Source organism: Microtus oregoni, unplaced genomic scaffold (assembly GCF_018167655.1).
Source record: "Microtus oregoni isolate MIOR12 unplaced genomic scaffold, Mior012 000006F_ref0000085, whole genome shotgun sequence".
NCBI lineage: Eukaryota > Metazoa > Chordata > Mammalia > Rodentia > Cricetidae > Microtus > Microtus oregoni.
The window spans coordinates 46,144,419-46,165,496 of NW_024543065.1; the positions used below are offsets into that span (position 1 = coordinate 46,144,419).

The following is a 21,078-nucleotide window of genomic DNA, read 5'->3' on the forward strand; positions in this document are numbered from 1 at the left end:
CAGAGGTGATCAGATAGTCTCTTACTCATTACTCACACCTTATTTTCCTAATGAAATTTATTTGTTCATGTGGTGTGTGTATGTGTTGTGTGGGCTAAGGCGTGCCTTGCACACTTGTACATGTGCTGTGTTTATGTGTTGTGGGCTAAGGCGTGCCTTGCACACTTGTACATGTCCTGTGTGTATGTGTTGTGGGCTAAGGCATGCCTTGGTGTGCACCTGAAGGTAAGGAAAACTGTCACCAGTGTGGTGCTCTCCTTCCACCATGTGGGTCTCAAGAGCCAAACTCAGGCCGTCAGGGCTGACAGTGACTGCTTTAACTGATGAGCCATCTCACTAGTCTCAACAACTCTTTTTGGGATTATTTATTTTATTTTTCTTGTTGAGTATTTTTCTGTACATATATATGGAAATCATGCACGTGCCTTGTTCCTACAGAAGTCAGAAGAGGGCATTGGATCCCTGAAACTGGAGTTACAGATGGCTGTGAGATCCCATATAGGTGCTCCTAACTGCTGCATCTCCTCTCCAGCAGAAGAATATTTTTTCTTCCTTCTCTTTTTTTATACTTTATTTTATTTTTAAAAGAAAACAAACTGTCTCTTTTCACTTTGCATACCAATCCCAGTTCCCACTCCCTTCCCTCTTCCCAACCCTCCCACCAACCCCTGCACCCCCCATCCACTCCTCAGAGAGGGCAATTGCTTTGGGGAAAGTCCAAGGCCCTCCCTACTATATCTATGTAGATCAAGGAATGAATCCATCCTAAGAGAATGGGTTTCCAAAAACCCAGGACAAGCAGCAGGGATAAATCCTGGTGTCACTGCCAGTGGCCCTGAAGTCTGCCCCAGCCATACAACTGTCACCCTCAATCAGAGGGACTAGTTTGGACCTATACTGGTTCCTTCCCTGTCCAACTAGAGTTGGTGAGCTCCCATCAGCATGATCATAGTTTTTGAGACTAAATCTTTTATTGAACCTGGAGATCACTGAGTTGACTACACTGATCAGACACAATCTCCAAGATCCTTCTGTCTCTATCTCCTGGGTGCTGGGATTAAAGGACTGTGCCACCACACCTGATCTCTTATATGAGTTTTAATGTTTGATTTTTCCAGTAGTATCAGTAACTGGTCATATTAACAAATGTTTTAGACTAAGTGGTGTCCACAAAATTCATCTTGTCAAGTCCTGTTACTTGGAACCTCAAAGTGTCACTGTATTTTGCCATAACTAAACTGGAGATTTTCTAACACATGTAAAATTAATTCAACAGGGTAGAGCCTAATTCGAACAAGGCTCCTATCCTAATAAGAATGGGGAGCTGGAGCTGGATGTGGCTGCACATAACTTTAATCTCAGCACTTGAGGGGCAGAAGCAGATGGGTTTCTCTCAATGTGGGGACAAACTGGTATCGCTGTGATTTCCAAGCACCCTGGACTACACGGTCAACCCTTTCTCAAAAACAAATAACAAACCAAAAAGAGAGGGAACACACACACACCAGGAGTTGAAATGAGAGCACACAGTGAGGGGATGGCTCTGCTAGGGGAAAAGTGAGCCCTCATACAACACCAACCTGGAGAATAGCTTGGTTTTGCATTTCCAGCTTTCAGAATGGTAAAGGAATAACTTCTGCATCTCAGACAGTATGGGATGTGGTGTTCGGCTGCCATTCAACATCTAGGATGAACACCACTAATACAGACAAGGAAGGAAATCACTAAAGAACATCTACATGTATTTCCACTTCCATGCAGTTTATAAAGCAGGTGGAATTCATCAGTTTCAGCAAAAGGTTCTTCATTGGACCATTAGAAGCTTGTGGAAGTAGCTTATGCCTGATTCTTGTCCACAGTCCAATTACGGTTCAAGCACTTGACTGTCTCAATAAAGCATTTACTTAAGAACAACTATAAGAGCAGTGTTCTGACTGGTGTACCACAGAAAAGCAAAGTCTTTGCATCCAGTGGATAGATGGGTGTAATGGTTTGACTGAGAATAGTCCCATAGTCTCATATATTTGAATGTTTGGTTAATTGGTGGGTTGTTGGGAATGGATTGGTAGGAATAGCGTTGCTGGATGAGGAGTGTCACTGTGGGTGTCCTTTGAAAGTTCAGACTCACACACCTGGCCCACTCTCCACCTCTCTGCCTGCCTACTGCCTGTAGATCAGAATGGAAACCCTCAGCTACTGCCTGGCACCATGCATCCTTCCATGATGGTCATGGACTCACCCTCTGAAACCATAAGAAGCTGCCTTGGTCATAGTGTCTCTTCAGAGCAGTGTGACGGTAACTAAGACAGTGGAGAAACACAGGAGGCTCAAAATTCCCTTTGGTCCCTCAGATTCCAGATCCACATGCCCTTACCTTTTTTGTCTGCAAACTGTCCCTCGGGGCAGGGACTGCAATCAAAACAGCATTGAGGTGCTCCCAGCCTGGGCACTTGGCTGAATCCTGGAAGGCAGCTTTCACTGCAGACAGAGGTGGGCACCTAGTAACAGTGAGCATAGTGTCACTGGTGACTCTTTAGGGATACAGATGCTTGACCTCACCCTAAGAACCAGAACAGGAGAGTTCCCTCTCAGCCCACTAAATGAGTTGCCTTTCAGAAAACATGTCTACCAGAGCAGATGCCAGACTAGAGATGTACTTTTGAGTGTAATAAGGAAGGGCTACATCAGGATGCCATGGTTGAGGCATTCAAAATCACAGATAAACAGTATGATTGTTGTCTTTCCAGACTCTGTGGGGCTCCTCTATCAACAATTGAATATATGCGGGCAGGACAGAAGGCTCAGTGGTTAAGAACACAGGCTGCTCTCCCAAAAGAGCAAAATTCAATTCCCAGCACTGATAGAGGAGCTCACACTGTAATTACAGTTCCAAAGGTACTCATGCCCTATTCTGTCATGTACAGACACAAGGCATACACAGCACACAAATACACATGCAGGGAAACATCCAAATAGGCAAAATAAAAGGAAAATAATTGTAACTATTGGCAGACATTACACAAGTCCATAGCCTGGCCATAATTTCCTTGATGGTCATGGCTTTCTCTTTCTTTCTCAGAATGTCCCAAAACCTGTGAATGCCTGCAAACCTCCATGCCTAACTCAGAAAACATGGGTGTCTCTCTCTTCCTTTTCTTCATTTCCCTCTGTGAAGTTGTTGAGGTTTACAATTTAGCTGCCCTTATGTTTTTCACTTCTACTCTAATAATAAAGTATATTTGAGATTCATTAAGAGAAAAATTAGGTACTTATGCCTTTGACACAGAGAGACAGAAACAGAGAGAGGGACAGAGACAGAGAAAGGAAGACAGAAAGGAAGACAGAGAGAGAGATGTTGTAGGATATTTATTTACAAATGTGAAGTTATGTCACTGTGTTTGACTTGATAAAAAGCTGAACAGACAATAGGTAGGCCAGAGAGGTTAGGCTGAACTTCCAGTAGAAGACAGGAACTCAGGGTTAGAATCTAGCTGCAGAAGAGATGCCAGTGAGACACTGAGGCAGTCAGACGTATGTTATGGAGCATAGGTGACAAGCCACATGACAGAACATAGATTAATATAGATGGGCTAATTTGTTATAAGAGATAATTGAGGAAATGCATAAGCTAAGTCCAACCATTGATAATTAATAAGCCTCCATGTCTTTATCTATGGCTAGCAGACCAAAGAAAAGTCAAACTATATGCATGCACACACACATACACACACACACACACACACACACACACACACACACACACCTTCACAGCACACGTGGTAGTCCTCTTATTTACCTTGGACCTGCCAAGGATGACTCAATTTCTCATAGCAAAACTCTAGGTCCAGGCAAGGATCACAAAGATCACAAAGTGTGGGGTGCTGACATCTCTACCACAAAAGAAGACAGCAGAAACTTCCCACCCAGATCAAGACCATTGAAAGATTCTTCAAAAGAATCATATGAACATTTAGCATGTGTCATTTCTGCTTCAGAAATCCAAGAATGGGAACCGCATTCTCATGTAGAAAAATTTAAAGCCACCATTGACTGGAGAGGCCACCAGAACAAAACTTAGACAAAGTTGCAGAGGAGAGGACTCTATCTTCACTGGCACAGGACAAGGAGCTGAGCCATTTCTATGTACCAGACTCCATACATAGACATACCTATGTCAACACTGTTCCTAATTTTGTTAATAAATGTCATGGTTTGAATCTCAAATGTTCCCAAAGTCTCATGTTTTGGACCATGAGTTACCAGATGGTAGGTTTTTGAAGTATGATTGGGTCTTGACGCCTCTGACCAAATCAATGGACTGATTTCTCAATGGAATCATAATTGGATGAATTATTACAGATATTATAAATAGGACGTGGGACCTAGATGGGGGAGTGGGTCCTGGGACCATGTACTCATACAGTGTAACTTGGTTACCTATCTATCTAGCTCCTCACCTCCCCACTCCTTTGGCCCATTAACTGAACAACCTCTTTCACCACACAGGCATGCTGCCTGCTGCCATTCGTGACCAACCACACACACCCAAAGCAATGGATACATCTTAAATTGGACGTCTCAAGCCACGAGGCATTAACAACTTTTCCTGACCTGAAACTTGCTCTCAGGTATTTGTGATGGAGGGGGAAATAAACTAACTTAGCAAGTAAACTGAATGTTTATCAAGCCCACTTCCCAGCTGTTTGAGTGTGTCACTCACTGTCTTCTTCTCAGAGAATAACCTGAACACAGATGCTGTGAAAATACTGCCAAAGGCAGCACCAAGTGCAGATTCTCATTCTATTTGTGAATCTGATAGATTCTTTTCCCCAATGTTAATGGTGTAAATATGTATGCATGCATTTGTGCATCTATGTGGACTTGTGTTCATGTATAAACAAGCACATGTGGAGGCCCAAGGTTAATGCTGGGAATCATCCTCAATTGCTTTTCCACTATGTTCATTGAGGCAGAGGCTCAAAGTAAAACCCAGAGTTCACTGATACAGCTAGTCTTACTTGTCAGGTTTCTGTGGGCATCTCCTTGTTTCCATCTTCCAGAGATGAAATTATAGGTGAGACCCACTGCCCACTCAGCATGTATAAGTGTTCTGAAGATCCAAAGTTTGGTTCTTGTACTTGCATACAAAACACTTTAAACACTGAGCCATCTCCCAACCCCACCTTTTATATCTTCCTTTTTGCTGGTGAATCAATATCATTCAGAGAAAGATCGCTAATGAGATAAACAGCATAGCCAGTTATAACTGACTGACCCAATCAGAGCCGCATCAACGTCATGAACCCGGAGCAATGAAGACCCCTGGACTTGGAATTTCCCTGTGACTTTAACACACTAGACCAGGAGTCATCTCTGCATTCAGGCAACTCACTTGGATTTCCTCCTTCAAATGGACCATCATTTTGTTCCCCGAAGAGACTTGAGGGTCTATCATTCCTACATGGACCAAGTGGAATACACCCTCAGGGGTCTTCTGCCCTTGGAGAATATCAAATATTGACACCAAATCTCCATTTCCATCAAACATAATCTCGATTCCGTCAGGAGTCTTGAAGTGCACCTTCCGCAGAGCATAAAGCAGCTGACAAGGAAGGGAGATATTGTTCACTGACAAGGACCAGCTCAGGATTTTGTCTAAAATGCAACATACAATTCACCTCTGCAACGAGACGGAGTCATTTCAACCAAAGACATTAGGCACCATTAGGCATGAGGAAAATAAAGGACCTGTGATATTTTCAGGGAATCACAAATATGATTAGGCTTAACAATTAACAGTGTATAATCTTTAATCCAGATAATTTTTAAACCTAATACTGTGCTGTCTGTGTATCCAGCTCACACGATAGAATTAGAGAACAATTCTCAGGAATATTCTCTCCTTGTGCTGCCATGTGGGACTTAGGAATGCAACTTATGCTTGGGGGAAAATATCTTTACCCACTGAGCCATCTCAGCAGCCTTAAAATTAAATCCCCAAACATGACAATGTGATTCCTGCTCCAGAGTCTCATTTGGCTGTGCACTGTTGTCCTCAGTCTTCTCATTACACTCAGCAGATTCCAAACTCTAGTAAGAATTCCACAGACTGGTCCCAGGCCACCTAAACTGCCCACCAACTCTAACCAGTCTCCCACAGTTCACCAGTCCACCTCTGTGACTCTGCTACTTGTCTGCATTCTAGGGTCTTGACACGTGCTGTCCCTGCTGTCTGCACTTTTTCCCATTATGAGACTTCTCATCCTCTTGTCTGAAACTCAGATATTTCCACACAAGGTGAAAATTTTCCTTCTTTCACCCACTCCTCACTCCGTCTACTTTCTATCCTCTTCATAGAATGCACACACTGTTATAACCACAGTCATTTTTTTCGTGCTGTATAGTCCTGGTTGGCCTTGAATTCAGGATTTTATGGCCTCAGCCTCCTGTATGTTGGCATGACAGGCGTGAACCACCAAGTCAGATCTTGTGTAATTTGTAATCTGTCATTCTCAGCCAAAGAGGCAACAATAATCACTATGCATGTGGTTGACAACCAAATGAGCATTCACCAGACACACAGTAGAGACTCAGGTCATCATAGAGCAAGTAATAAAAACATACCCCCTCCTTGGCCACCACTCTCACTAGTTACCTCACTAGTGAGCCGCATTTCTTCCACGGGTCCACTTACATATCTAGGCGTATACTATCCTGAATGGATTTGAGAAGATAGATAGATGGATAGATAGATAGATAGATAGATAGATAGATAGATAGATAGGCAGGCTTGTGCCAAGAAAACCAAAATGCATTATATGTACATGAATTTATCACTAATATTTTAAAAAAGAATGATAAGTAAGGATTTGGGAGTTGGATCAGTGATTGAAAAACACATGCAATAAAAGTTTGAGGTTTGGACTTCAGATACCTGGAACCCACCTAAATGTTAGGTGGGTGTGACAGCATGCATGTAGTTACAGCCTAAGAAGGTGAAGACAGGAGGTGCCCAGAGCAAGCTGGCCAGCAATTCTAGCCACATCAACAAGCTCTGTGATTGAATGAGAGACCCTGCCCTAACTAATAAGGTTGAAGAGTGATAGGACGACGATTTCTCATATCATTCTCTGACTTTCCCACATGTACGTACACATGAGTGCACACCCCACCACATATACCTGCATGCCCATGCACATGTGACCATAGACAAGCATCACACATCCAAAAGAGGACAAATGAATTTGATATCTCTCTGAAATTATGATTTGTAGTATGCCTATACTAAAAATCAGCCACTGTATTAACGTTCAATGTAAAGACACTAAAATAATTCTATTTACTATTCTCAGGTATTTTTATTTTACTAGGCATCCTTTATTTGCTAAGACAAGCAACCTTATAAGGACTGGATTCATCTGAGATTCACACATTGCATGGAATCCTTGTTCCATTGTTCCTTCTAAGATGCCCCTCAGTTGCAAATAGGAGGCATCCTTGCTGAAGCAAATAGCCAGCTTTTCTTCAGCCTAGTGAGAATGAATGTCCTCTTCCCCAAGCAGTCCTAAATCACCCGCTCTGCACATGTCTCTCTCACCTGCCAGGGCTGGAAGTCCTGGGAGTCTGTACTTTTCCCATATTGCTGTCCACTGGTTATCACGTCTTGCAGGGCATGGGCAATGCTGTAGACCGCTGGGTAAGCAGCATCAATTTTACTCACTTCTGGGAAAGGATACTGCTTGTTTATCAGACTCTCATTCCCTGAGCACAGCTGGACACCCTCTGTCACTGTGCTGCTCTGGTGGGGCCATGTGCAATCAAAGGTGAACTCCCAAAACTTCTTTATAAACATGTCTTCTGGAGTCCGGCTGGGGCGCAGGTGAGCAAGGAACTCTGGGAAGCCAATTGCCCTGCTGCTATGAAGCAAAAGGCCAAATGTGCCATACAATACCTGGGAAATGCCTGGAATAGAGAGGGCAAGTGCCATGTGCAGAGTGTCCTTGCTGACCCAGACCTGCCCTGAGACAGAGGCACCCAGTAGGCCATGAAGAATGAGCTGGAAATTAGAATTACTTAGGAAAACCAGAACAACCCTGGCTGTGCATTTCTGCATCTTCTGGACAATCTCTCCAATCTTCCCCATGGACTCATGGGAAGGGACATGGAGGGTGAACTCAATGCACACACCAGCTGGACTCAGCTCCTGATTGGCCAGAGAGCTGGCCTGCTCTCCAAAGTCATCATCATGGGCCAGAATGATCACCCAGGACCACTGAAAGTGAATGATCAGCCGGGTCACTGCACGGCAAGATGTGAGGTCACTAGTCACGGTCCGAAGGAAAGATGGGAACTGGATCTTGTCACTGAGGCTGGGTAGTGAGGATGCATAACTGACCTGTCAAGGAAGAGCCAGGCAATAGAAGGGTGACTGAGACTAGGACTTATGCATAGGCTGATGATCTGGTTTAAAGCTGGGAAGGAGGAGGCTTGAGACATGGCTCAGCAGTTCAGAGCCCTTGTTCTTCTTGTAGAAGACCCAAGTTCAAGTCCTAGCACACACAGCAGAGGGGTCACATCTCCTTACAACTCCGAGTCAAGGAAATCTGATACCTTCATCTGGCTTCCTCCTGCATCTGTAGCATAGACTCACACAGACATACAGACAGACAAACACACACACACACACATTAAATATTAAAACATAATTTTCAGGAAAGAACTTGAGCATCCTGCCTTGTGAACTGTGTTGGTTCTACAGCCTGATGACTTCTGGAATGAACCCAGAACCATAACTTTACCTGCTCTCCTCTCAGCATCTGTCCTTCACCTGTCCTGTAATACTTCATTCCTGTGCTTCAGCAAGGTGTGTGACTGTGTGCTTTGCACAAAACTGTTAGGTTGCTATTTTTTTCTTTTATTGAGCTCTACATTTTTCTCTGCTCCCCTCCCTGCCTCCCCCTTCAATTCAACCCTCTCCCAAGGTCCCCATGCTCCCAATTTACTCAGGAGATCTTGTCTTTTTCTACTTCCCATGTAAATTGGATCTATGTATGTCTCTCTTAGGGTCCTCATTGTTGTCTAAATTCTCTGGGATTGTGGTTTGTAGGCTGGTTTTCTTTGCTTTATGTTTACAAACTACCTATGAGTGAGTACATGTGATTAATTGTCTTTCTGTGTCTGGGTTACCTCATTCAAAATGATGTTTTCTAGCTCCATCCATTTTCCTGCAAAATTCAAGATGTCATTATTTTTTTTCTGCTGTGTAAATGTATAAATGTACCACATTTTCCTTACCCACTCTTTGGTTGAGGGGCATTTAGGTTGTTTCTAGGTTCTGGCTATGACAAACAAAGCTGCTATGAACATAGTTGAGCACATGTCCTTGTGGCATAATTGAGCATCCTTTGGATATATACCCAAAAGTGGTATTACTGGATCTTGAGGATAGGTTGTTATTTTTTTAAAACAGGTGGTGTGTGCATGTGCATGTGCGTGTGTGGGGGGGGGTACATATGTAAAGATCAGACATATTTCATAGGTTGCCTCAGCATAGGAATGATGATATTCCTATGCTGAGGTACCAATGGGATTCAGGAGAATGCATTTTCGCAAGAGAATGAAAAATGTTCTCAAATCAACTGAGGTACTCATCCTAAGATAAAAGTCACTGAAGTGCTAACCTTAAATGCATAAATTATCCTCAAGTCACCTCTTAAAACAATATACTAAAGAGATAATTGTCAAACACAGCCTCCATTGTGGGAATGATGCTAATGTCTGGGTTACATAAGCAAAGGGTATCTGGGTGCAAGTGGCATGAGCCCAATTGCCTAGATTGAAATTCCAAGAACCTACAGCCAAGCAAAATTACTGATCAGCTTATTTAAAAAACAAATAAAATAACATTTCTTTAGGAGCTGGAAAGATGTCTCCCCAGGTAAAGGTATTGGCCACCAGTCTGATAACCTGAGTTTAAGCCCCAAAATCAAAAAAGTAGAAGAAAAGAACTGACACACTAAATTTATCTTCTGACCTGCAAATGGACACCATTGCACTGGTTTCACATGCACACACATTCACACACAAACACACACACACACAGGGCTAAAGAGGTGGTGCAGTGGTTAACAGTACTTGCTGTTCTGTCAGAGGAGCTGGGTTCAAACCCCAGCACCCTCGTGGCAGCTAAAAAAAATCTGTAACTCCACTTCTAGGGAAGCCAATGACCTTTTCTGAATGTCCATTGGCACCAGGCATGTAGTTCATGCATGCGTGTGTGTATGTATATATATATGAAAGATGTATGTTTCATATGACTATATTTGTAGATATGTACCACAAATGTGTAGCACATCTATAATATATATAAGAATGTACATACTCATATACATTAATAAAAATAAAAAAAACTCTGTAAAGATATATTTTGAAATAAAAAAATTTTCAATACCTCACTGAGAGGGATGTTAGTTCTCTCTAAACTATCTTTATCTGTATATAAACGGGAACCATGTTGCACATGGAGAATACTTGCAGGGAGCCTGGCTCCACAGCAGAGCTGCTCACGCCTGTGGCCATCACCATCTGTTTCTCTATCATCATTAAGGGACTGCACTACATTCATGAAGGAAGAAGGCTTGAGTAACTCACCTGAGGAAACTTGTACAGCCCCAGAAGTCTGGCCATGGAGACAGACAGGGATGACCGTGTGTCCCCAACCAGAGCAGCCTGAGGAGAGCCATGCTGGCAGGTATAGTTGGGGATGGGTTCCTCCTGCCTCGAGAGAAAGCTCATTGTCTCGTGGACGGCTCCATGCACTGAGTCCCCAGAGTTTCGAATGGAGAAGCCCAGAGTCAAATTGGGCAACAAGTGATCACTCCTATTAATCTCCTCAATGGCAAAGACGAAACTCTGGGCCACGCGGTAGCCCCACTTGGAAACGCTGAGGGAAAGAGAAGCCCACGTTTATCCTTCATGATGGGGTAAACTGAACACGAATAAACACAGGGACTTGAGAGATACAGGTAGAACAACATCTCCACAGGTATTTCTACATAGATGTGCAGAGGAGCACACTTCAGAATACTCAAAGGGGAGCCAGAGGGAATGTGGAGCCAGTAACCAGAGGGGACAGTTTCAGAAGACAGAATGGATAACTGAAGATCTATTGAATTAGCTGGGTGTGGTGGCACACTTGTTTAATAGTTTAATAGCTCTCTGGAGGTAGAGCACATGGATCTTTGAGAGGTGGAGACCAGCATGGATTACAGAGACAGACCCAAGTACCAGGAGCTACATAGAGAGGCCCTTTCTCATGTAAGCAAAGAAAAATCTATTGCACAGTAAACTTGCTTAGAATTAACAGTAACTAACATCTATTTCAGAATTGCTCATAGTAAGAGCCAGAAGACAGGGAGAGGAGATGTGAAATACTGTCTTCAGGACTTGATGCAGACATCTGAGCCTGCCAGCAGCCAATCATGCATTGGAAAATTCCTTGTGTGGCCCTCCTCTTCCCTGCTGAACTATTGGCAATGGATGTAATCTGGAGAAAAGATACTCATTGTCTTTAGACACATACCCAACTGATGAACCCCAAAACTCCATTGTACAGTTCCAAGCCTGCAGCCACACAGACAGCCTTGGTTAATTTCAGGGGGTCATATCTGGGTGAGCACAGCACATGCCTTTCATCTCAGAACTGGGGAGGCACAGGCAAGCAAATCTTTACGAATTGGAGGATAGCCTGGACCACAGAGTGAGTTCCAGAACTGCCAGGGCTACACAGAGAAAACCTGTCTCAAAAAAAAAAAATAAAAGTGAAAAAGAATCAATGGCTAACAAAACAAAAAGGCATAAATGTGGGAAAGAGTCCCGTAAGATGGAGGAGGGAAGGTCAGTGGTAAAAGGAAGGTAAGAGATGCTGGGGTTGAGAATTAAACAAATGCACTATGTAAACATATGAAATCAGCAAAGATCAAATGCAATAAAATGTTAAGCATACATATACAAGTAACACTAAATGGACTCAACAGGTCTCATTTATGTATTAATATATTGGCTTGCATGTTTAAGCAATAATAATTAAAGAATAAAAGGCCATAAAATTGAGAGAAAAGAAGGGCTTACGGGAAGCATTGGAAGGAGTAGAGGACTAGATAGATAGATAGATAGATAGATAGATAGATAGATAGATATAGCTGTAGATATATAGATATAGACAAATATATAGATATAAGGATACAGATAGATACATGGGGATGTTCAGACAAAGAATCTCTTTATGGCCTTTGTTGGTCTGGAATTCAAAGGTATCTTCCTGCCTCTGCCTCTTCAGTACTGGAATTAAAACAAAGTGTCACCATATCCAGCTGACGTTATTTATGTTAATTAAATTGTTCAGAATTAATGTTGAGAGTAGATTTGCTTTGTTTTGAGGCAGAGTCTCCTTGTCCCCCAGTCTGATCTCACACTCACTATATAACCAAGAATGATGATGAATTTTCAATGGATGTGTATGTGTGTGTATAAGCCAGAAGCTGACAACTAGTACTGTCTTTAAGCGTGTTCTGTGTGTGTATGTGTGAGTGTTCATGTGTGTGCGTCTTCGTGTGTGTGTGTGTGTGTGTGTGTGTGTGGTGTTGTATTTGTGTGCATGGGTGTTTCCCCTTACAAGGTGAAGACTGGTGGATTATCAGGATATCTTTCATAATACCTTCTCCACCTTTAAAAAAAACATTATCCTGTGTTCATGTGTGTATGTGGTATGTCTGTATACTCACACAAGCTAGAACACATGGAGGTCAAGAAACAACTTTGTGAGTCAATTCTCTCCTTCCACCTTTATATGGGTTCCAGGAAGGGCCAGGTCGTCCATCAGGCTTGCATGCCAAGCACTTTCCCCCATAAGGCAACTCACTGGCCCCTCTTCACCTTATTTTTTGAGACATGTCATCTAACTGAACCTGGACCTCATCCATTCAGATAGGCTGAGTGGTCAGTGACCTTTAGGGCTCTGCCTGTCTCTCTGTTCCTAACCAGAGTTACAGATGCTCAAAATTCCAGGCTTTCATGAGGGTTTTGGGAATCAAACTCAGGTCTTAATGCTTGCACAGCAGACACTTCATTAAGACCTTCACTTTCAGATTCTCCTGTCTCTGCCTCCCATGGTAGATTATAAACATTCACATCACCAAAAATTAAGTATACACAATGATGGATTTGTGAGTGGGGTGAGCTTGATAAATCATTCTATAATATGTAATTAGATTAAAATTCTATAATATGTAATGCAATGTACCCAATACGTACATACAATTATTATTCATTGGCTTAAAAAATAACATGGGATCCAGGTATGGTGGCATACAGTTATGATTCCAGCACTCAGGAAGATAGTGAGTTCTAGGCTAGCCTCATCTACACAGTAAAAGCCTCTCTCTCTCAAAAAAAAAAAAAAACTCAAGGACAAGCCAATGTGGCCAATGTGTTGGCTCGTGCCTACAGTCCTGTGTTTGAGGGCTAGCTTGAACTACACAAGGAGTTCCAGACTAGCCTGAACACAAAGTGCAATACAATCTCAAAAGAAAAGAGTAATGGCAAATGTAAAAAAATCAGTAATGAAACTCTCTTCTGTTTGTGGCTGAATAAAAAGAGATGGATGTTACTTTAAAAAAAAAAACTTAACAACTGTTTTTGACTCAGATCTCATCATATACCCCAATCTTGCCTGGAATTAATAATACTCCTGCCTCAGCTTCCTGCATGGTGGGAGTACAGCCATATGCCCTATGCTCAGTCATGGCAGCAATTAAAAACAAATAAAGCTAAATATAAATATTTAAAAAAATAAATAATTGGGGCTAGAGAGATGGCTCAGACATTAAGAACACTGGCTGCTCTTCCAGAGGTCATGAGTCCAATTTCCAACAACCTCAGGGTGGTTCATAACCATCTAAAATGAGATCTGGTGCTCTCTTCTGGCATAGAGGCATATATGCAGGCAGAACACTGTATACATAATAAACAAACAAAAAATAAATCTTTAAAAAATATATAAATAAATAACCAAGAAGCTTGGTTTGTAAACTACATGGAGAAACATCGTATTGCAAAAGCTGAAATGAAAATATCCTAAAGTGGGATTGTGGATATGGCTCACTTCTTAAGTTTGATCTCCAGGACCATAGACTGAACGTGGTGATGCGGCCCCACTGTCTCAGCACTCAGAAGGTAGAAGTATGATTAACAGAAACTCAAGCTCATCTTTGACTACCTAGTGAATTCGAGACTCCATGATGCTTAGAAAAAAATAACAAGCAAAAGGAATACAACACAGAGGAATCACAGAGGCTGGTAATTGATGAAAATCTATTATTTACACATTAATCCATTCAGCAAACACACCTACATAGACACTATTTTAAGAACCTTGGATATACAGAAGAATCAAGAAGCCCCACCTGGCCTACGGAGGGCAGACATTACACCCACTACATGAGCACCCATACTTCAGTCCAGTACAAACAACAAGGACAGACAGACAGAGGTGATGTAAAAGGAGAGCAACAGAGCTTCTGCATGGATACACAGAGATACGTGGTGGCCATCTATCTGGGACTCTGAGAATCAACCCCTATCCAAGGCTTCACACAACCTTGTAAAGCTTCTTCTGGGTTTCAGAGACTCCCATTCCACATCTAACACTTACTCTGAAGTCAGCAGTCCAGATGGTGGGACAGTGAAGTCAGACAGGGTTCCAATAGAGAGATCAAAGATGGAGAAGCTGCCCCCCACCATTACATCCCCAGGACGGTCAAAGTGACGCCTCTGCCTTGGTAAAAGCCAGGCTCTTGGTGAGGAAAAAGCAGACACAGAGACACAGCTAAAAACAACAGGAAAGAGAATACACAGCCACATGCCTGCTGGGCACCAGGCAATCAGTGACAGGACAGCCTCATATGGAGCAGTGGCTAGCAGTAAAGGGGGTTTTTTATCTGTGAGGAAGCTCTTGATCAAGGACCTGAGGCTAAGACCACACTGGGAATTCTAGCTTTGCAGGCTGTGAGGAGAATATTGATCACGACATGATGGATGTGGGTGACCACTAAATCCCAGAGTCATTAAAAGTTTTATCTCCTCCTCCTGAGTTTTCTCTTTGCATTCACGGTCACAGTTCTGTGCATCATTTGCAGACTACAGGAAGGGCAGCAATGGGTCTGATTGTCTCCTGAGGGACTTGCAAGCCCAGGAGCAGCTGTGCTCAGGACAATGTTTGGTAGAGAAATCCCAGGTGAGTACAAGAAGCAAACAGCCCAGTAGCTGAAGTGAAATATTTAAAAAATTGTTCACACTCTATAGCCCCTGCATAGACCCTCCATGTGTCTCCACTGTGTTGATCCACCAATCCATGTTCTGGGTGGTCTTTGCTATTCCTTAAGGAATTTTCAGAAAAGTTTAACTAGCACAATTTGGAAATACACACAACCAAACACCAGAAAACAATATCCATGTCTTTGTAGAGCCATTACTCATCTTCCCAAGGTACTGAGCCTATTTGTCGATCATTTGAAAACATATTCCAAGGATGCCAAGGTTGTTTTCAGGTAAATGCACTTGATACACTAGCCTGATGGCCTATGTGTGATCCCAAAAATCAGCATAAAGTTAGAAGGAGAGAATCAACTCTATGCACTTATCCTCTGACTCAACATGGAAATTATGACATACACCTGTGTGTATGCATACACACACATGCACACTATATACATACAAAATAGACATATTCAAGTAAGGAGACAAATTCTAAAGTGTTAGTTCAACAGATAAATAAACCGAATCCAAGAACACATTAGGAAAATTATCCATTATGATCAAGTAGGCTTCATCCCAGGGATGCAGGGCTGGTTCAACATACGAAAATCTATCAATGTAATCCAGCATATAAATAAACTGAAAGAAAAAAACCATATGATTGTTTCATTAGATGCTGAAAAAGCATTTGACAAAATTCAACACCCCTTTATGATAAAAGTACTGGAGAGATTAGGGATAAAAGGGTCATACCTAAATATAATAAAAGCTATATACAGCAAGCCGACAGCTGACATCAAATTAAATAGAGAGAAACTCAAAGCCATCCCACCTAAATCAGGAACACGACAAGGCTGTCCACTCTCGCCATACCTCTTCAATATAGTACTTGAAGTTCTAGCAATAGCAATAAGACAACATAAGGGGATCAAGGGGATTCGAATTGGAAAGGAAGAAGTTAAACTTTCGTTATTTGCAGATGATATGATAGTGTACATAAGCGACCCCCAAAACTCCACCAAAGAACTTTTACAGCTGATAAACAGCTTTAGTAATGTGGCAGGATACAAGATCAACTCCAAAAAATCAGTCGCCCTCTTATACACAAAGGATATGGAAGCAGAGAGGGAAATCAGAGAAGCGTCACCATTCACGATAGCCACAAACAGCATAAAATATCTTGGGGTAAATCTAACCAAGGAAGTGAAAGATCTATTTGACAAGAACTTTAAGGCATTGAAGAAAGAAATTGAAGTGGATACCAAAAAATGGAAGGACCTCCCTTGCTCTTGGATTGGGAGGATCATCATAGTAAAAATGGCAATTCTACCAAAGGCAATTTATAGATTCAGTGCAATCCCCATCAAGATCCCATCAAAATTCTTCATAGATCTGGAGAGGACAATAATCAACTTTATATGGAAAAACAAAAAAACCAGGATAGCCAAAACAATCCTATACAATAAAGGATCTTCTGGAGGCATTACCATCCCTGACTTCAAACTCTATTACAGAGCTACAGTAATGAAAACAGTGAGGTACTGGCATAAAAACAGAGAAGTCGACCAACGGAATCATATAGAAGACCCGGATTTTATCCCACAAACCTATGAACACCTCATTTTCGATAAAGGAGCTAAAAGTATACAATGGAAGAAAGAAAGCATTTTTAACAAACGGTGCTGGCATAACTGGAGGTCAACCTGTAGAAGAATGAAAATAGACCCATATCTATCACCGTGCACAAAACTCAAGTCCAAATGGATTAAAGACCTTACTATCAGTCAGAACACATTGAACCTGATAGAAGAGAAAGTGGGAAGTACCCTACAGGAGATGGGCACAGGAGATCGCTTCCTATGTGTAACCCCAACAGCACAGACTTTAAGGGCAACATTGAATAAATGGGACCTACTAAAACTGAGAAGCTTCTATAAAGCAAAGGACACTGTCACCAAGACAAAAAGGCAACCTACTGACTGGGAGAAGATCTTCACCAACCCCGCAACAGACAAAGGTCTGATCTCCAAAATATATAGAGAACTCAGGAAACTAGACTTTAAAATGCTAATTAACCCAACTAAAAAATGGGGCACTGAACTGAACAGAGAATTCTCAGCAGAGGAAGTTCAAATGGCCAAAAGACACTTACGGTCATGCTCAACCTCCTTAGCAATCAGGGAAATGCAAATCAAAACAACTTTGAGATATCATCTTACACCTGTCAGAATGGCTAAAATAAAAAACTCCAATGATAGCCTTTGCTGGAGAGGCTGTCGAGGAAGGGGTACCCTCATCCATTGCTGGTGGGAATGCAATCTTGTGCAACCACTTTGGAAATCGGTGTTTCTGTTTCTCAGGAAATTCGGGATCAACCTACCCCTGGACCCAGCAATACCACTCTTGGGAATATACCCAAGAGATGCCCTATCATATGACAAAAGCATTTGTTCAACTATGTTCATAGCAGTATTATTTGTAATAGCCAGAACCTGGAAACAACCTAGATGCCCTTCAATGGAAGAATGAATGAAGAAAGTGTGGAATATCTACACATTAGAGTACTACGCTGCGGTAAAAAACAATGACTTCGCGAATTTTGCATGCAAATGGATGGAAATAGAAAACACTATCCTGAGTGAGGTAACCCAGACCCAAAAAGATGAATATGGGATGTGCTCACTCATAATTGGTTTCTAGCCATAAACAAGGGTCACAGAGTCTGCAATTGGTGATCCCAAAGAAGCTAAGTAAGAAGGTGAACCAAAGGAAAAGCATATAGTTGTCCTTTTGGCTATGGGAAGTAGACAAAATTGCCGGGGAGAAAATTGAGATCTTGGGGGTGGGGTGGGATGGGGGTAAGGGGAGATGAGGAGAGAAAAGGGAGAAGGGGAGAATGGGGGGAACTTGGGGGAAAAGGTGGATTGGGATAAAGGAAGGTTGGATAGGGGAGCACGGAAGCACAATTCTTAGTTAAGGGAGCCACCTTAGGGTTGGCAAGAGACTTGAACCTAGAGTGGCTCCCAGATGCCCAAGCCGAGGTCCCCAGTTAGTTCCTTGGGCAGCTGAGGATAGGGAACCGGAAATGACCCTATCCTAGAGCAATACTGACGAATATCTTGCATATCATCATAGAACCTTCATCTAGTGATGGATGGAGACAGAGACAGAGACCCACACTGGAGCACTGGACTGAGCTCCCAAGGTCCCAATGAGGAGCAGAAGGAGGGAGAACATGAGCAAAGAAGTCGGGACCACGAGGGGAGCACCCACCCACTGAGACAGTGGAGCTGATCTATTGGGAGCTCACCAAGGCCAGCTGGACTGTGACTGAAAAATCATGGGATAAAACTGGACTCTCTGAGCATGGCAAACAATGAGGGCTGATGAGAACCCAAGGACAAAGGCACGGGGTTTTGAACCTACGTAATGTGCTGACTTTGTGGGAGCCTAGCCAGTTTGGATGTTCACCTTCCTAGAAATGGATGGAGGGGGGAGGACCTAGGACTTACCACAGGGCAGGGAACCCTGACTGCTCTTTGGGCTGGAGAGGGAGGGGGAGAGGAGTGGGGGGAGGGGGAGAAGGGTGGGAGGAGGGGGAGAGGGGTGGGGGGAGGGGGAGGGAAATGGGAGGCTGGGAGGAGGAGGAAATTTGTTTTTTTTTCCTTTTCTCAATAAAAAAAAGTTAAAAAAAATTTCCAACACAATCATAATCCCCATATGAAGTCAAAAATAGAGTCTAAAGGATGGCTCATCCTCTTAGCAGGTAAAGGCAACCTAATGACTTTAGTTAAATCACCAAGTCCCTCCCACATGATTGGAGGAGAGAACTGACTTTTGAAACTTATTCTCTGAACTCTACATAGTGCCTTGACACTTGCATCTCCAAAAACATGGACAGAAACATGCACACACTGCCATAGAGATTTGCATTGGTATAGATCTTGATTTATTGATACAAATTTAAGGTCTATATTGTTATATGTACATGTGTATTTCTGCTCTTGATTAAAATATTGAAATTATATAGTTCATTTAGGTTAATAGATAATTATCTATAATAGTCAAGATTGTAGTCGTTAGTTAGATTTTCTAGATGTTCAATGATGTATTTCAGATGGACAGGTATTCTTCAAATCTTTCAGAGACCTTCAGAATATGGCATTTAAAATGTTTAAGAACTTAAGACTTTCCATGATGCTGAGACACATCTTCTCCTGGCAGCACCAAGCTACTTCAAAGGATGATGGGCATTGAAGAGTCTCCTTATGTAGTTGGTTAGCCAGTTGGGCAAGAAACTGCTCTTGCCTGGATTGCTTCACTGGACATGCAAGACTCACAGAGAAATGACTGCTGAAGTTACCTAAAGGTGAGATGATCCTTCGGGGTTATTGTTTCATGAAATAGTCTGCGAGACATTCTGCAGGACACAGAAGAAAATGACTGAACTGTCTGGAATTTCCTGCTTCATGGAAAAGTCCACCAGATACGATGGGCCTATGGGCTGAAGACTGATGCCCCAAAAGTACAGAAGAACTTTGAGTAACTGTACAGGCAGTGAGATGTCTTTGTCAATTCTAGAGTTTTGGAAGTTGCTTACAATGCACTTCCTAATTACTTAGGTAATATTCTATCCTTCTGGAGTCTTTGATGGAGTTGAAGAATTTATAGTTATAGTTTTCCTTATTTATAATAAAGATAAAGTAGATATAAATATTGTAACTGTAGTTCTTACTTGATACCTGTTTTGATATAAAGCCTTCATTTTTGTTTAAACAGAAAAGGGGAAATGATGTAAGAGGTCCTTCTGTCTATGTGTTGCTTTCATTGGTTAATAAAGGAACTGCTTTGGGCCTATAGCAGAGCTGTAGGGGAACAGAGCTAGACGTGGAAAACTAAACGGAATGCTGGGAGAAGGAAGGCACAGAGAGAGAGACACTATGGAGCCACCACCAGAGATAGACATGCTGAAACTTTGCTAGTAGATCACGACCTCGTGATGACTTACAGATTAATAGAAATGGCTTAAATTAAGATGTAAGAGTTAGCCAATAACAAGAGAGAGATAATGGGCCAAGCGGTGTTTTAATTAATACAATTTCTCTATGATTATTTCAGGGTTAAGATAGCTGGGCAGCCAGGACAAATAAGCGGGCCCTCCTCCAACACATGCATAAATTATGAACAAATAAATAAAACAGAAACTCTGAATGTTCTTTTTAACAACAAGCTTTGATTTAAGGAAGTACAGAGCCATTGTCCAACTCCAAAATGAGCTGAATATATTAACGTGTGTGTGCGCGCGCATGCGTGTATGTGTAAATATAAGTGTAACCAGTACCTGAATTCATAGACCATATTCCATTTTAGAGATGCTCCTTAGTGGATAGTTATTTTTCCTTCTGTCAGCATTCAAAGATCCATGGTCTCTTAAATTTTTGATGATGTGTATTTTCCTGTAAAGACAAGAGCAGAACCCTGTCCTAACCCTTATGAGCTTTTCTTACCACGTGTATGATTGACACGGTTGTGGATGAGCTGTCATTTCTTATTTAAAAGAGGCTTCTCCTTTTCAAAGTGAATCTTTATTAATTTTGATGGTATTCACAGTTTTTCTTCTCCTGTGGAAACAAAAGTGAAATCCCTTTTCCAACGTAGCACATCTCCTGGTTTCCATTGTGAGGACAACACATCATTGAAATATACTGGTTGATGCATTTTAGAAGTTTTTTCCATTATTCAACAACAATGCTGTTATTTCTTTCT

At 42.1% G+C, this 21,078-nt stretch overlaps 1 protein-coding gene across 1 annotated transcript in view; it reads right to left on the reverse strand.

Moving 5' to 3' along the window:
* The window catches only part of LOC121449894 (vomeronasal type-2 receptor 26-like), a 26,860-nt gene extending 6,190 nt beyond the window's left edge, over window positions 1-20,670 (reverse strand). The window contains exons 1-6 of the mRNA XM_041654556.1: window positions 20,654-20,670; window positions 14,711-14,884; window positions 10,651-10,942; window positions 7,598-8,395; window positions 5,393-5,602; window positions 2,375-2,498 (exon numbers count right to left, since the gene is read on the reverse strand). Of these exons, the coding sequence (XP_041510490.1) occupies window positions 2,375-2,498; window positions 5,393-5,602; window positions 7,598-8,395; window positions 10,651-10,942; window positions 14,711-14,884; window positions 20,654-20,670 (1,615 nt within the window). The remainder of the gene's footprint in view (window positions 1-2,374; window positions 2,499-5,392; window positions 5,603-7,597; window positions 8,396-10,650; window positions 10,943-14,710; window positions 14,885-20,653) is intronic.
* Window positions 20,671-21,078: the final 408 nt, after the last annotated feature.